Source organism: Bombus pascuorum, chromosome 8 (genome assembly GCF_905332965.1).
Source record: "Bombus pascuorum chromosome 8, iyBomPasc1.1, whole genome shotgun sequence".
NCBI lineage: Eukaryota > Metazoa > Arthropoda > Insecta > Hymenoptera > Apidae > Bombus > Bombus pascuorum.
Window position 1 is genome coordinate 12903345 of NC_083495.1, and position 16475 is coordinate 12919819.

The 16475-nt window shown below is 35.9% G+C and overlaps 3 protein-coding genes across 5 annotated transcripts in view; 1 reads left to right on the forward strand and 2 right to left on the reverse strand.

Annotated features, from left to right (window-relative positions):
* LOC132909626 (centrosomal protein of 290 kDa) overlaps positions 1–16475 on the forward strand; it is a 170057-nt gene that overhangs the window by 7867 nt on the left and 145715 nt on the right. The window contains exons 16-23 of the mRNA XM_060964561.1: positions 420–618; positions 709–923; positions 1579–1726; positions 1815–2207; positions 2279–2445; positions 2888–3086; positions 3173–3430; positions 3546–3630. Of these exons, the coding sequence (XP_060820544.1) occupies positions 420–618; positions 709–923; positions 1579–1726; positions 1815–2207; positions 2279–2445; positions 2888–3086; positions 3173–3430; positions 3546–3620 (1654 nt within the window). The 3' untranslated portion in view covers positions 3621–3630. The remainder of the gene's footprint in view (positions 1–419; positions 619–708; positions 924–1578; positions 1727–1814; positions 2208–2278; positions 2446–2887; positions 3087–3172; positions 3431–3545; positions 3631–16475) is intronic.
* LOC132909627 (dentin sialophosphoprotein-like) lies at positions 7490–9682 on the reverse strand. The gene has a single exon (XM_060964562.1). The coding sequence runs from the start codon at positions 9418–9420 to the stop codon at positions 7546–7548; it is 1875 nt and encodes a 624-aa protein (XP_060820545.1). The 5' UTR covers positions 9421–9682; the 3' UTR covers positions 7490–7545.
* Positions 11343–16475, reverse strand: part of LOC132909608 (chorion peroxidase) — a 33753-nt gene continuing 28620 nt past the window's right edge. The window contains exons 15-17 of one of the 3 annotated variants that reach the window (XM_060964525.1): positions 16086–16194; positions 15170–15260; positions 11343–12563 (exon numbers count right to left, since the gene is read on the reverse strand). In XM_060964525.1, coding sequence (XP_060820508.1) covers positions 12417–12563; positions 15170–15260; positions 16086–16194 — 347 coding nt within the window. In that variant the 3' untranslated portion in view covers positions 11343–12416. Of the gene's footprint in view, positions 12564–14765; positions 15261–16085; positions 16195–16475 lie in introns of those variants that run through there. The other 2 variants (XR_009658571.1, XM_060964526.1) reach the window with 2 other exon arrangements.

Sequence of the window (16475 nt, forward strand, 5' to 3'; positions counted from 1 at the left end):
TGAGATTAGATCCACAAAAACACGTAAAATTCAACAGCATTCGTACTGATAACTAAAAATTAGGGTAGCTAAAATTGTACGGATGTACCTAGTTTGTGTGTGTTCATGCATTGTTTCGGCCATTCTTGACCCAATCGTATCTTTCTATCTTTACAAAGCTTCTTACTTTTGTGGAAGGTACACAAAAAATTATTGTTAATATCATATTATATCTTCTTTCAATTTTGTAGTAGAGTGTCTCTTGGAACATTGAACGTCTTTTTGCTCGTCAAAATGAGAGTGAGAATGGAACATAGAAATTCAAAGACTATAATCAAAGTTGAAGCTTTAATTTACGACCACACTATATCTATCGTTTCTATTTAATATGTCGTTGGTTGAAAAAGACAATCAGATGTTGAACTATCGCTTTTTATTAGACTAGAAGAACAGCATAAAAGCGAGTTAGAGAGCTATCTGGGAGAATTGGCAAAATGGCAATCAGAAGCAGACACGTTACGAAAACAATTATGTGAAAATCGTATGATGGTCACGAAAGGGAATATGTCTTTGATGAAAGAGATGCAGGAGAAAGATGATAAGATAAATCAGCTTAGTTTCGCGTGTCAGGAACTGCAGGTACCATAGATTCTTCACGGTCTTTGGAAATTTATATTAAATGTTATTTTATTACGTATATTTGATTACTTTCTTTTTTTCTCGACGAAGAACGAAATTGAATTAATGGGATCTGCTACTCGATCACGGCAAGCGATAACTCATGGCGAGTCAGAGTTGAAGATACACGAAATTACACAGAGTCACGATAATTTACAGCAACAGGATCATACGGATACAGTGAGAAAACAGTTGCAATCGTTGTTGGAAAAGGAGAAAATGTATAAGAACGAAATTTCTGATTTGAAGCAACAACTTAGTCGCAGGTATTTTTGTGATAGGCGAAAAGTGAGAAAACAGAACGTATAATGTATCAATATAGTAAATTCGATTCCCAATGGATACAGAAATATTTTTCATGATTTTTATTAGAAGATATGGGTCATAGATAGAAGTCGTATAGGACCTTTTTAAAATAAAATTTAGATAAAACGTTTGTTTTTGAAAGCGCTCAAAAAATTAATAAATAGACTGCAGTCGTTTATACAAATTCATATTTCTGCGAGTAGATCTGAAGGAGTAGGTCCATCGTGATATTTTTTTATAAAGTCGCTTCAAATCTCCATTCTGTGGATATTTTTATCTGGAAATTTATGCGGATACTGAAACTTTGGACTGATAGAGTTGAATATTCAATGCACAATATGTGCGTTGCGTGAATCCTTGGGCACTTAAATTTTCTATGAATACATAAAAATTTGCAGTCTACTAATAAAAGAATTTTTGGACCAATCTACCAATTATTATTGAAAATAGAATCCTCTATATAACACAAAATTTATTTGTTTTAATTTTTATACGATTTGTTTTCTTTTTCTTTTCTTTTTTATTTGTATAATCGAATGAAAATACAAGAGACAGGAGAAAACCCCTTTACCATAATCGTCCTTGAATTACCCTCTTTAATCACCTTCGTCATAGATATATGGCCGTAAAGGCACAAGAAAAGAAAACCTCGCAGCGCGAAATTCTGCTTGAACGTAAAGTAAAGTCCTTAGAAGAAGAACTCGAGAAAGCTCGAGTACAGCTAGACAGAGAATATTTAGCTCAGGAAGCAAAGAAAGCCAAGGTACACTTACTTCAATAATTTTGCATTTAACTGGTATAAATGTACTACACTAGTAATATGTATAAAAATTCCAAAATATATCGCGTAGACAGCGGAAGAGCTTTCGTTGTGGGAAAAGCAGAAGAAGTGGCAACAAACTGCCGAAAAGTTGAAAGAGAAGCTCAAAGAAAAGACGGAGGAGCACTCGAAATTACTCACGAATTACGAGAAACTTCGATCGGTGGTTTCGTGTATGGAAAGGGAAAAATGGTATTTAAAAAACAAATTAAAATCAGAAGGTCACACGGTAGCTGGAAATCTATCAGCTCGACCGATAACTGCTCGACAAAATACAATGGGAGATCTTCAGAAAGAGTGCGAAACTTTACGCGAACGTGTCAAAGAATTGTCCGACAGATTGGAGAACGAAGATAACGAGAAGCTTTTGCACAAAATCGAAGAGCAAAAAGCACGTATTGCTGCTTTAGAGACAATTTCTCAGGTCTGTTTCTTTGTTTGCAGTTTTCTGGTTCGTTGTTGAGTTGTTTCTTTACGTTTATCGATGTTTTATAGGGTAACAGCTATGTTGTTAGTCAGTTAGAGAAATTGGAAATGACTAAAGATATTTTGGAGAAAATGAATTTAGCGTTGGAAGCCGAGAACTTCGAGCTTCGACTCGAATTGGAAAAGGCGAACGCAGACACGCCTAGGTTGAGGGAGAAGGTTGAACACTTAGAAAAGTAGGTTTAGTAATGCGTTTTTAATTAAATGTTTTATTGTCACATCTCGTAAGTTAAGGTTTATGAAACTGGATCTGACATTCTTAATTAATTGGAATATTTTTTTTTCCAACAATTTCACTGCTTTGCACATTCCAATATTTAAAATATAATACTGTCTATTTTATATTCTACAAAAAATTTATTTTTAATGGATCAGCAACAAGTTAGGGAATGATGATAAATTATCAGATTTTCTATTAGATACTGCGACATTTTCTAGTTGAAGCGCTGTTGTTTACGACGATTAAAACAAATAATATTTTGTCGTACAGTTTAAGCTTCGTTATTCATATATTTCAAGATAAAATTAAATAAGAATTCTATTTTTAAGGGATAATTATAAGTCAAGCAACGATATTAAAATAGCTGCTTTATTTTACAACTTATCATTCATATATAGATACATAGAGCTACTGAAAGTAGAAAAATCGTCGGATTCGACTCCGAGATCGTCGGACAAAGATATACAAGACCACGGTACTAAACAATCCATCTTAAAAATGGAAAAAACGATCTTTACGTTGAAAAGAATCATCGAGAAGCTTCAAGTAGAAAACAGACGTCTCAGACTTGGCTCAAAAACGAATCATATACATCAGGCAGGGGAACAATTCTTTAATTTCATATCTTTATCCTATGTTTACGTCTAATTTCATCACTAACGATTTATCGATTTCGCGTGTAGGGCAAATTGTTAAATAGCAAAAGCGAAACTGCGTTGAAAAATAATTACGAGGAAGCGCAGAAGCGAATCGTGGCGTTAGAAACAGATTTGCAATTGGCCGAGCGAAGGGTAGCTGCGTTCGAAAAGGTGCAAAAGGAGGAGGATAACGGGGAGATAAAGACATTGAGGGAGCAATTGTACCACAAGTCTGAACTCTTAGACAAAGTGAAACATTTATTATCGAGAGCAGCCATGAACGAGAAATCTCTTCGACAACGTGTAAATATACATTTTATACGCATAAGAGAAAGGAAAAATTAATTCGAGATGAAAAGAAAATAAATATAAAGAAAGAAAACAACATAATATGAAGAAACTTACGAATAATTTTCAGGTACAACAACTAGAATCAAAACAGACATTGTCTACGATACCAGAGTGCCATGTAATTTCTCCTACTCCGGAGTAAGCAACGTCTGGTGAGTAAATTGTACTTGTAATAATTCGTTTTATTTATCGAAGATCGTGCGAACAGCAGTTAAAATATTAAAAATCGTCACGTACCGTCTTGTTTCTTTTGTTTGTGACAGAACGTGATTTTAAAAGTACGTATTTTCTAGCTTGTCGATGCTGTTAAATTTTGAAACATTTCTTTACATTCTTTGTTGTTGCTGTGATATTAGATGCAAAGAAAATCGAGCAACGTATTTTTCAAGCCTTTTCTCGAAGATATCGAAAGCTTTTTCGATGATTCTAGATGTCGGGAGAATTTTATTTTTTTAAATATGACGTAGAAAGCAAATGTTTTTCTTTCACTTCATATTTATTACTATTAGTAATACTTTACGTTTAATACTTTGAACGGCGATAGAAACCTATTACCAGCCAAAAATTTGGAATTACAACCGTGTTCCGTAGAAGCCAAGAATTAAGCACATTATGAACGTTATGTAAAAAAACTTCTGCACAGAAATCTATCGAAATTAAACGAGAATTAGTATCGATATCTTGATCAATTTCGAATTAATAACGACTAATAAAAATTAGCAGAAAATTCACTATAAATGTAATCGATCGTGACATATGATCCCAAATTTTTGGTTGATGTTATTAGCTAATACATGTAATATAATATATAATACTCACAAATAAGGCGCGAAATCAAATTCTCTCAATTTCTCGCACATACTTATACGTTTCCCTGAGTTTCGATTAAAAATTGATTACAAAAGTAAAAATTCGTGGTACCCTGTACTCAAGAGAAAAATATACTATGATCTTATATACATACTATCTAACTCTTTGTCAAACTAGACTCGACATTCAGTTTCATTCGATTCTTTTCAATTGTAACATATAAAACAATTCGGCATAAAAATATATTAACATAAATACATTATTAGTTATAAGAATAATACAATCTGTCTTTGAAAATAGCTTGTTAAATAAGAACTAAACGTCGAATACTGCTTAGACGCTAAAAGATTAAGACCTCTGCTTGCGAATTAGACATAATTCACATGTTTTATATAACACATATTTTATATATTATATATATAACACGTATTTTTGGCACATATTACTTATAATGCACGTTGACATGAATAAGCATTACGAGTTTTAATAGTCGCTATCGAGAGCTTGGAGGAACGGTTGAATCGAACCTTCATCCTCGCAGTCGGGGATGAGCTTTCCTTTGTATTTAACGCAAGAATCGGCGCACTTCTGTCCAAGGAAGTACGGGCCGAACATTTTCTTGCACTGGGCGCAATTTCTGATGCACACTCCTAAGAAATCAATTCGAAGCACAGCAATTAAAACGGTTAATTTTCAAACATACAGTTCGAAAGAAATTAATTCAAAATGTAGTTAACTTTGAAATATGGAATTGGCGCGTGTTATTGCGTGGAATTCATTATTATTTTTTAATTAAACTCACCTATGGCTCGGTCGAAGGGAACACTCCCTGCAACGAGCATGAAGGCTATAGCGTAGGATACGAAGAGCACTAGCAAAATGCGAGTTGAAGCGTTCATGACTGAAACAAATATCAGATTCAAATGTGTTAATTTATCCTGAGTGACAATTATATTAACCATTTCGAGACAGATTTTCCCTTTATCGAGGAATACAGTAATATAATGATATAGTACATTTAATTTTGAAAAAATGTTGCTCGTAATTTTGAAAATCTACGACAGATATCAAGTATCAAAAACTCTACGAACTTCTCAGACAAGTATTAGATAAGTATTTCAAGTTATTTCCGCCGATCATCGTGTCTTCGATCGAACGAGCCTGCATCAAGGAATTGTAATCTTTAAGATGGGATATGTAATTGCACTCATAATAGTATCCTATATCCCAATAGGTGTAATTGTTATCAGTATGAAAAATATCATAACAAGGGAATAATTTTCTTACAAATTACCCATTAGTCCCGTAACTTCATTTAAACGACTAAATCGAATCGGAGAATTCTTAGTCTCCAAAGAGATACTATTTATCCACAAAACTAGCCAATTCCCCCTTTCTACCTCGAAGAACGTAACAACTTTCACTCAGACGCGAGACACCACTATGCCATTGTTAATTGCGTCTGACAATGTTCAACAGAAAAGAAGACAAAGAAACCAACAGGATCTGCGATAGAAACGATAGCGACTCTCGATATCGCGTGCAGTTCATCAGCTTTTACTCTTGCACGGTACAGCGAACCAAAACGAAAAAAAAAAAGAAAAAAAAAAGAAAAGAAAAAAGAAACACCTACATCCAATAGAACATGAGTCCTAGTGAAGGTAGATCTAACAGGATACAGCTATAAACCATAGAGTCTCGATAATCTTAGCCTCTGGCAGGATGCACAATTCAAAGCCACTTGAATAATGATCGATTATAATGGTCACGTACACTTTCCTCGATTAATTATCCGTTTCGTTCGATCAGTCGATAAAAAAGGATAAAGAAACGTGCTAACGTAAAAGAGACGGGGAATGACATTCATGAACTTTCAGGGATAAACGCGCGAAGTTGTCGAAGTGGTCGAGGCAACTCGAGCTTGAACGATTAAAGTCAACCCGATAAAAACAGACGTTGCAACCAAGCGTTGCTGGTAGTAAAAAATAAAAAAGAAAGAGAAGAACGAATCCACACGCGTATCTCGTTAATAATTCTCCCGAATTATTCTTTCTCTTTCGCGAACGCAGATACTTATCGCCTGCGGGCGGTCTTCGTGTCTCTTCGATATAAATTGCTCGAGCGTATCCGCTACGTCGGTGGCCACTTTTTTTTTTGTATCCTTTCTTTTTTCCTCTCCCTCCCTCTCTCTCTTTTTTTCACCCGTTTTTTCTCCGTTTCGTACATATATCGTCATTTACAACCGGAATCTCCCGCGATACTTCCGCGTTCTCCTTAACGGTCACATTGTGAACACATAAAGATAATAAATATGGATGGAAGGTGTCTCTTATCTCTTCGTCTCGCAATCGTCTCCTCTCTCTCTCTCTCTCTCTTTTCCCCCCGTCTCTGTCCAGGAAGCACTTGAAAGATTCAAGACCAAGGATCGATCGATCGTTGTGCCGCGGTTAACGCACGATCGATCGTGGAAACGGCGATCGCTCGCGGATCAATGGACCAGGATATGCTTCGAGTTCGGTGAACATGAACAATACCGGGAATCGAGATCGAGGGCTAAGTTTGGCTTCGATGGTTCAATGGAAAGTTAGGTTGTAAAGGATATTGTAGGTCATATGATTGATACGAAATGCGTTTTCACTCTATCGGATCGTATTTACCTGGTTGCTGGCGCTTGGATCGAGCCGAGGCTGCTGGAATTGATAAAACCAGACGAATGACACTGAGCACTGTACGATGACGGCCTTATATATCCGTTGAGGCCAGATTCATCCCTCGGACGAGGGAAACCCCGCTGCCTATCTTACCTTAATTCGATTTCTTCGATTTCCTGCACTCTCGGAATCGTCCGACCACGGAAATTTCGATCGATCGTTAGCCAGATTGCTTAAAGAGGAACTCGCTATATCCGGATTCTATCGCGAACCCGGACTCGTACATCAACTATCGCAAATAATCACTTTGAAGCGTTTAAATCTAAATTCCGAATCCTACATCTGAATTTTTAAAAATATTTCGATCATCGTAGACGATTTTCAAACTTATAACACACGGTTCAACAATTTATTCGCGTTCTTATTTTCGTTTATTCTGAAACATTGGAAACATTTAACAGATATAACAACAATGTTTTAACGTGTTTGATATAAGATTCATAGACTAGCTTTCAAGATCGGTCTGCCGTAACATCTTCATCCGTGTTGCACGTCAAAATGTCAGAAGACGCGAGACGTCTCGCCAAGATTTCAATCGCTATCCCGCTATTTCCTCCTTTCTTGCGCCTCCATGTCGACTCTCGACCGCGGAGATTTATATTCTAAGGACCAGAAGTTTTTGTAAGCGTCCCCGTCTTCGATCCTTCCATCGATGTCCTCGTCCAGTCGCGAAACCTGGCTTTTCTTGCTCAAGATCGTCGACAATACGTCGTGCGTGTCTTCTTGATACTTGTTATTCTTCCTTCTACGATCTACGACGTTTCTATTGTCCTCCTCGTTCTTTAAATATCCAGACGGAAATACTTTTTCGTTTTCAAATTTGGTTAAAGGATATAACTTGTTCTGTTTGAAAATTATCAGGGAATCTTTATTATTGTTTTCTTCTACGGAATCTTCACCTTTCACATTATCATTCTTCGCCTCTTCCTTCGCTTCGCTTTCATTATCCCGATGTTCTTCTTTCTCAAATTTAGACGAAAAATCCTCTTTGCTCTTCTTGAAAATTGCCAAAAAATCATCGTCGCTATTCTCTTCATTAAACTCTTCACTTTCCTGATTATCATTTTCCGTTCCTTTCTTCGCTTTGTTCCCTTCGTTTTGGTTATCGTGGTTTCCTTCGTCGATTTTTGCGAACATATCAGCGAAGTCACTGGATTTATACGATCTTGGTAAATCATCGAAAGTGTCTCGAACCTCCTTTGAATTCCCTCGGCCATTCGCTCGTTCCCTGAACGTATTATCACTTTCGGATTCGTTAAAGTCGGTTGAAACTCGTTTCCCGTTCTGTCCGTACTTGGTTCGCGTCTCCTTTTCGAGCAGATTCAACTTTTTCATTATCGGATCGTCCTTAAGAAATTCGTCTAGATCGAATGGCTTCCTGTATTCGTTTATGTCGAAAATTATGGGCCCCGATTTACTTTCAGAATCCCCTTGCCCTGTTTCCTCAGAATCTTCCTGTGGCTCGCCATTCCCTTCCCTCGCATTTTCTTTCCATTCCAGTTTCTTAAGGTTGGCGTTGTTTAAATCATCCTTTAAATCTTTAAATAGATTCTTTTTATCGTTCTCCTCAAGTTCGTCGTTTTTTGAAAGTTCAGAGGACTCTTTGGAGCCTATCGATGTTTTCGGTTTCGTGTTATCCTCGATATCTGAATTCTGTCTAAACCCTAAATCCTCCAACGATTTATTTCCGTTATTTGTATCTTGTTTGCCGGTTTTCGAAGATTTGTCCGAGTTTGTAAAATTTGAATTGCTTTCCTTAGTTTTATCTTTATCGGGTTTGTCAGTGTCGGAAAATTTGTCCAAATTCGTCAAATCTGACTTGCTTTCTTTACTTAAATTTTGCCTTGAATTTTTTCTAGATTTGTCTTTTACACTTCCCTCGGACGAATCATCGGGTGATTTAGCAGATTCTTTAAGATCAGTGGATACTTCTGGATCGACAAAGTCAGTTCCAGTTTCATTCTCTTTACGATCTCCCTCGTCTAAACTTTCCTCTCTGATATCAGAATAATCCGGCACCTCGACGTATGGAATTTTGTTTGGATTATACTCAGCAATAGCAGAAGATGTTACATTTCCTACACTTTTCTGGTGATCCCGTATATCGATGTAACTATTGTCCTTTTTCTGCTGTCTAACCGAGCTCTGTAATTTATTCGTATCCTGAAACGTTTCGTTTAACACATTTCTATCAGTTTCTAAACCTTTGGTCACTTGTGTCTCTGCAAAATCTACTTTGTCGTTACTACGATTTTTTAAATTCTTTCTTGTACTATTGTCTGAATCGTTTGATTCGAAATTTTCAGTATCGTCGCAGCTAGGAAAAATTGGGACGTAACTGTGTTTGCTGGACTCTTTCGATGGGTATTCGATAGTAGTCCCTGGTTGCGATGACTCGAACGTGTCAAGTAGTTTATTCATCGCACTTCCGAGATTTTGATTTATATTTTTCGTTTGAACTGTATGGTCAAGTTGATTTTGTTGTTCTTCGTAACTTAGGCCTGGATGACGATAGAATCTTTTCGAAGAAGGAACTTGTTCTTTGATGCCTACGTAATTGGATTTTTTGTCCAAGGAACGCTTAGCACGTTCGATCGTGTTCCATTCTCGATGATTATTTAACGTCTCAAATATTTCAACTTTATTTTTACTCGTGGTTTTATTAGATTTTATATTTTGAGCAATTTTGTCTTCGACAAGAAGATTTGAATTTAAATCAGATTGGAGTTCCGCGGCGTTTAAAATGTTAATAGAAGCGTTATTCGCGCGTTTAGTAAATGTATTGATAATATTATGTTTATTTATTTTGCGATCGCGTAATGGTGATGTTATAGGACTGATTCTCTTTGAAGAATTTTTATTCATCTTCTTGGATAATCCCGTTGTGTTTTCTATTTTCGTTATTGGTTTCCATGCGGTGAAAAGCGACTCGATTCTTCCTGAAGTCGAACCAGTTTCTGCTGTCTGAAAATTTCGAATCTCTGTTATCCTACCTCTACTCATTGTCTTTACAGATGACATGATCGAATGAGGAGATCGATGCAGATACTAATGTACATGTGCAAGAAGGATCTAACATTCGATTGTCCGGAAAGTTCATGGTGAAATCTTGAACAAATTTAGAGACAATGTATTCTTGAAAAATTTCTTCACAATGGTATTGAGCATTCTACTTTCATTATTTTTCTCCTCTTGTCTCATTGTCTAATGTTGTCTCGTTGAAAGACACTTTCTCACGAGCGATCTCGAATTTTTCTCATTAAATTTTATCTCTATCTTGTTCCTACACCCATCTACATCTTAATGTTAATCGTCTAATATCCAATTTGGATTAGTATTTGTTCCAATTTATTGTTTCATGCTAGAAGTTTGTGATGAACAAATGTCTTTCCCATCTTATCATTTAAGCTATTCAATAAACTAAAAAGTAGATAAAAATGACGATATGTATATTTTTAAAGAATGTTTTTTGTAATTAGACAATTGTTCCATTTTCTTTTTTTTTTTTTTTAAGTTGAAGACTAATCATGTATTGAAGTTTATGATGAACAATTGTCTTCTCCATCTCATCAGATAAATTATCCAATAAATTAAAAAGTAGATAAAAATGATGAAATGAATATTTTTTAAAGAATATTTTTTGTAGTTAGATAATTGTTCCATTTTCTTTTTTTTTTTAACTTGTAGACTGATCATGTATTCAAGTTTGTGATGAACAATTGTCTTCTCCATCTCATCAGATAAATTATCCAATAAACTAAAAAGTAGATAAAAATGACGATATGTATATTTTTAAAGAATGTTTTTTGTAATTAGGCAATTGTTCCATTTTCTCTTTTTTTTTTTTTAAGTTGGAGACTGATCATGTATTCAAGTAACAAAATTGATAAATTTGCGAAAAGTACAGTGGATTTAGTTTAATTCAGATGCTGAAGTATACAGAGATATATAACGACCGCGAAAAACGCCACGAACTTTCCAAATAATCTAATGCTAGACAGATGTTTCAAGTACGAATGCTCGTAGGTCATTTCACATTGTGCTTTCGATCGAACGAGTCGGTGCACAAGAAACGTAGGTGCTGCTTTTAACTACCTTGTAAATCATTCTCCCTCGACATCGGTAGTAAATTTTACGTGCTCGCCGTGTAACAACTCGCTGTGGTGAAATATTTACCGTGCTACTGCATAGAACAACGCGAAAACTCCGAATGCCACTAACGATTTTCCAAGTTACCCGACATTCGATTCGTCCAACGACAAATCAAATATCGTAATGATAACATAAATAAGAGATAGAAAAAGAAAGAGAAAGGAAAATTCACAAAATCGATGAAGGTTCCATAAATGGCACTCTCGTTAATGTGACTTTATTCGTTCACGATACTTAAACTGTACAAAATTCAATTACAAACTAAAAGAGTACGAGTGTACAGTGGCTCAGAAATCGCCGTTCCCTTTTTTCTCTATCTTCGCTTTAAACAATCGTATAGTCTTCCGTAATTTGAAATTTATTCCATGAGCCATCGTGCACGCGTGTATATACATTGTATAGAACAATACAATAACACTTGAAGCAAACACTGAGATAAATGCTAAATTCACATTCCGTCTTTTCTCTTATTCGTATACTAAAATTAAACGAAGACAGGGTAGAAGAGGATGGGGGAAAAAGTGGTACGCCTATAACGACGATAGAAAAAAGAACGTACTGGTTCGATAAATTGTATACGCGATCGTATAAGAAGGAAGATATAAAATATGTGTGGTATCGTATAAATTACTACGTGTTTTAGCGCTAGTGTATTAGTTGTTAACCCTCTCTCCAAGATGATCGTTGAATCCTATTAAAGGGTAGTTATTTATGGCTCGAAGTTTCATCGGCTTGTTTGGCTGATATTAGCTCTGAAGGATCCAAACACGGTATTCTTAATGCGAAGATGTTCATGGAGTTAAAATTATGTTCGCAGACTTTGATAATGTGTGTTGAATCGTGTTGCTTATGCTAGCTACGTGCTTGGTACGATACTTGCTGCGTTAGAATTATCGTCAACTCTGTCGATATTTTCATAGAACATAAATATAAATGGGCAGTGTCTTAAAGTGCTCGAATGTGCGTAACAGTACGAGGGTGAACGAAACAATTTATTTCTCTTCTATTCGTACAACGTTGATAACACGACAATGCGTATTATTTACTCTATATAATCTAAACAAAAATACTTATAATAAAAGAAACTTCTTCTGCTATTATAAAATCATGTAAATTGATCACAAGCATTTTTCTCGGCATCGAACATATATATATATATGGAAAATGAGTAACATAAATATACTCTCTGTTCGAGAAAATTAAATATAATCTCTGTGCGATTGTGATTCACCCTCGGTGCTCCATACTTAGTCGTTGGTGCGCGATTATTTTCTGAATCCCAGATACGAAGCAATGCCGTTAATGCTCTCAAAGAAGAGTCGCAAAACCTGCTGTCTGTCGTATTGGTTCCGCACCTTTTCCGGTCTCGTTGGCTCTCTTGGTACATCAAGCAAGTGCTCCTCCACCAATCGCTATAGTACAATAGGTTTACATTTGTAGGTGCTCGTGCATCGTATAATCCTTCGTAGAATATTGTGGGAAACCTGTCAAGATCCTCTCCGCGTTTACAAACTCAAAACTCGTGTTTTCATGTCGCGATTCCATTAAAAATTTTATTTATAAAAATTACAGATAGGGATGATGTCCGTATGATTTTTTTTCACTCCTTTAGTATTTTTGTTTCTTTTATACAAGAAAATCAAAATCTCCAATTTTATCAAAATATCAAAGACAGATGGATGCTTATGATGTTTCGCGCTTTTTTCTTTCTTCCTCTTTTGTATAAAGGAACAAAACCAAATCTCCAATTTTCTTAGAAATTCTATTGAAAATTGGAGACAAGAATGCATTGCTTTATGATCTTCTTCTTGTTATTTTTTTTTTCTTTATTTCAGGGGAAAAATTGTATTTATCATGATAGAGAGAAAGACTAGAGAATGGACACTAGTAAAAATGTGCTACCCGTGTTGGTGCGATTTCATGGAGGGAATGCGCTTTTGCTACGTGCTATTATGTACATTGTGTAGGAGTTATTACTGGACTGCGGATTTTTACGCATTTGTGAGAAGTTGAAGGGCGGAGAAATCCGCACTTACTACGTACGAAGAATAAATTAAGGATTCGATGTAAGGATAGCTAAGTAAGAAAGGGAAATAGAAACTTTGATGGTACTAAAAGTCGTTCTAGAGAGATTTGGGAGATGTGTGACGATAGTAGAGCTACAATTTTCCACTCGTGATACAGAGACGATTCATCGTAGATACTTGATCCGAATAATTTCATCAAAAGACTTAAAACCCCTCGATTCTCATAGCTTGAATTTTCGTTCATTTTCATAATACGTAAAAAAATTTAGAATATCGGAAACGTAAGATACGTACGTAACGAGAATTGGAGGGTTAAAAAGCTGTAATCACGATTCTGACAACCGTATATCAAGTAACGTGTTCTGATATTCTGACATTTGAAATTGTTCCAAATCAATGGGGAAATAAAATTCGTAGAAAATGGTTGCTCATCGCGAAAATAAAATTGGAGTATTCGACAGGTATTGAGAAATAAAATGCGCGATGACCTACCATCGTAATATTCTCGTAATATGAAGACGAGTTCGCGTATATTTACTTCTCTATTAGGTAACTAACGACAAACGAAGTGAAGTTGAATGAAAGGGAGTCGTCCGTTTCGCAACCTTTGTTAATCCATATGAATCGTGCGATCATTTGCAACTGGTTTCGACTGTGACACAACGCGACACAGGCACAGCTAAATTCTCTCTATTGTATCAGTTTCTAACGTACTTCGAGAGTGATTATTAAAAGCAGTCGGCGTGGAAGTTGTTCCTACGTGAACGCGCTCCTATCGCGTACCGCCATTACGCAACGAATTCGTATTATTTGCAACTTCGATCACTTGAATCTCCTTCTCTCGTTCGACTCGATTATAATACGCAAGCAACATGCGAAAATTCGATGATCGTGTCGCACTACGCTTTTTCGTAAATCTGTTGTTATAAAGGTACGTTACAAAATTGTAATTGGATCGTAACGTATGTATAGATATAGCGATGAACAAAAGTATTAGCACAGACAAGCGCACCTCATAAAATTCTAGGTGAATTTCTAAAATACACAATTCTTTATTCAAATGTTTTTGTAAGGCATAACAGGCGAGAATTGGGAGCGTTTGCGACATCGATTTCGTTTCTTGAAACAGTTACGTGGAATCTTTACTTCGAATAACCGCCACAAGCAACCAAAATTTCTGTTTCAACGTTGCAAAATTCCTCTTCTGCCCGTGTATATGTTGCAAAACGTTTATAGAATCGATTTAACGGCGATCAAAAATTTACATTCCGGTAAAAGTAGTTCGTTTCTCCTTACATACTTCTACAGTTGCTTAACGATAACCAATTACGATAGATTTGAATTTCAGCCCCGATGGTCGCATCTCACAAAAAGATTGAACAAGGAATCAGCGATAAATTTTACAAACTCGCGCAAGATTTTACAAGAAACTCCGGTCTATAGCGATATTTTCCTCCATCACTGTATATAGATAGAAAGTCATCGACTTCTAAATCGTTAAACGTCATGGAATTCCTTAAAATTAATTATATTATCTTTACACATTCGTTTACGTATAAAACATGTATAAAAAGAAAACAAAGAAACTACAACGGAAAAAATCATAATTTATATTGAATATAAATTATAATTCTAGCCTGGCAATAAATTAAGTGTCTTTATCGAGTATACTAATTAATTAAGGTCGCTAGAGGAGGGAGGGGGTCGGGTTCTATTCGGATGCTAGAACTGTTCGTCTACCTCTGTGATCCCTAAGCTGATTCGAAATGCAACATGCAGACTAGCATGTCGATAGTTTCGCTATGCTACAGTACCGTAATCGTGTGTCTCAGGGTGAAAGGGGTTGGCTAAGTGTCGTGCTTCTTGGCTCGTGACTTGTTCACTACATGGTGGTGGTCTTTCGTCTAGGCGGTAGGTTCTCTAAATTTTACTTCTAAAAAACAGCCTTTTTACTTTCCGTATGCTTGATAGTTGTCCGCTAGATTACTCACGTATTGCGCTTGATTCGCGGTCGGGAATTCCGCCCATTTGCTCAGGTCCATGCTTGGTAGCACGCCGCTTCGACATGGTACTCGTGGGTTTCTGCAAGGTGACATATGAGTTGCGTTATTTCAGACGATAGGTTCGATGATTTCGTTGCGAACGAAACGAATGAACGATCACGTTAATAGGAAAAAATAATGTGCGGTAATCTTGTAACAGTCTTTGTAAATTTTTATGAAGAACGCTTAAAATTTTCTGCCGAGGTTGTGTTCTAAAAATGTGAAGTTCGGCTTATCATAAATTCATTGGTTTAATTATTTGGATATTATGTTCGGTTTAATGCAACTTATTAGTCTATTTTGAGATAAATTAATTTTAGTAGGAAACTGTTATACGAACTGGAGAGGCAAATCGATCGACTCGATTTCATAAAAATTTAATTGAAATTTGACTGAATTCGGAAATTATTTTGGCTTCTGAGTGGTTCATATAAAATATTAAAATGTCCAATAGTAATAGTGCAAATCTATTCGAAAGACAATTATTTCAAACGTCATTAGAAACAGAATAATCGGTATAATTAAGCAGTAATAAATGTTATAGAATCAATTAATATTATAAAAAGTAGACTTTCTCAGTGAAAGAACGTGTCCCTAAAACCATCGTTGGAGGATGCAGAACGACATAGATAGGTGTTGATTAGATCACGCAACGAAATTAAACGTTACTTTCGTTCTCTACCTTGCTCGTGCAGTTCGATCAATTCTAACGACGTAATTCACTAATCGTACAATTCGAATCGACCTACGATCTTCAAAACGACATTCAATCTCCTCAGAGCCAGTAATCGATTCTTCGCTACACAATTTGCTTGCCACAAATGTCTGTAACCTCTTCGAATTCAACCCACGGCGTCTTACTTACATTTCATGATCGGGCAACACCATGGGATATATCTGTATGGTGTCGATCAAGTCCGTATTGTCGCAGATCACTCTAGCGAGCTGCACTTTGCGAATTTCGTTTAGTTGATCTAGGAAAAAGAAACATAATTCATAATTGATAGCAGAAAACGTTCAAATAATAATTATTTCGTTTAATCATTGTGTATAATTAATAGGGAGCGTTACTGTATACACAGTATAAGTCACAATTTTCTTTTTTATTTTTTCTTTTGCAGACATTCGGTTCTTTATGAAATTCTAAAATTCTATGATTCTAAAATAGCGGGATTCTATTAGATCCAGCAAAATAAGTTCGTTTCTTGCGTTTTCTTAAAATAGCACGTGACAACGTCAAGTGTTCTTATTTTTA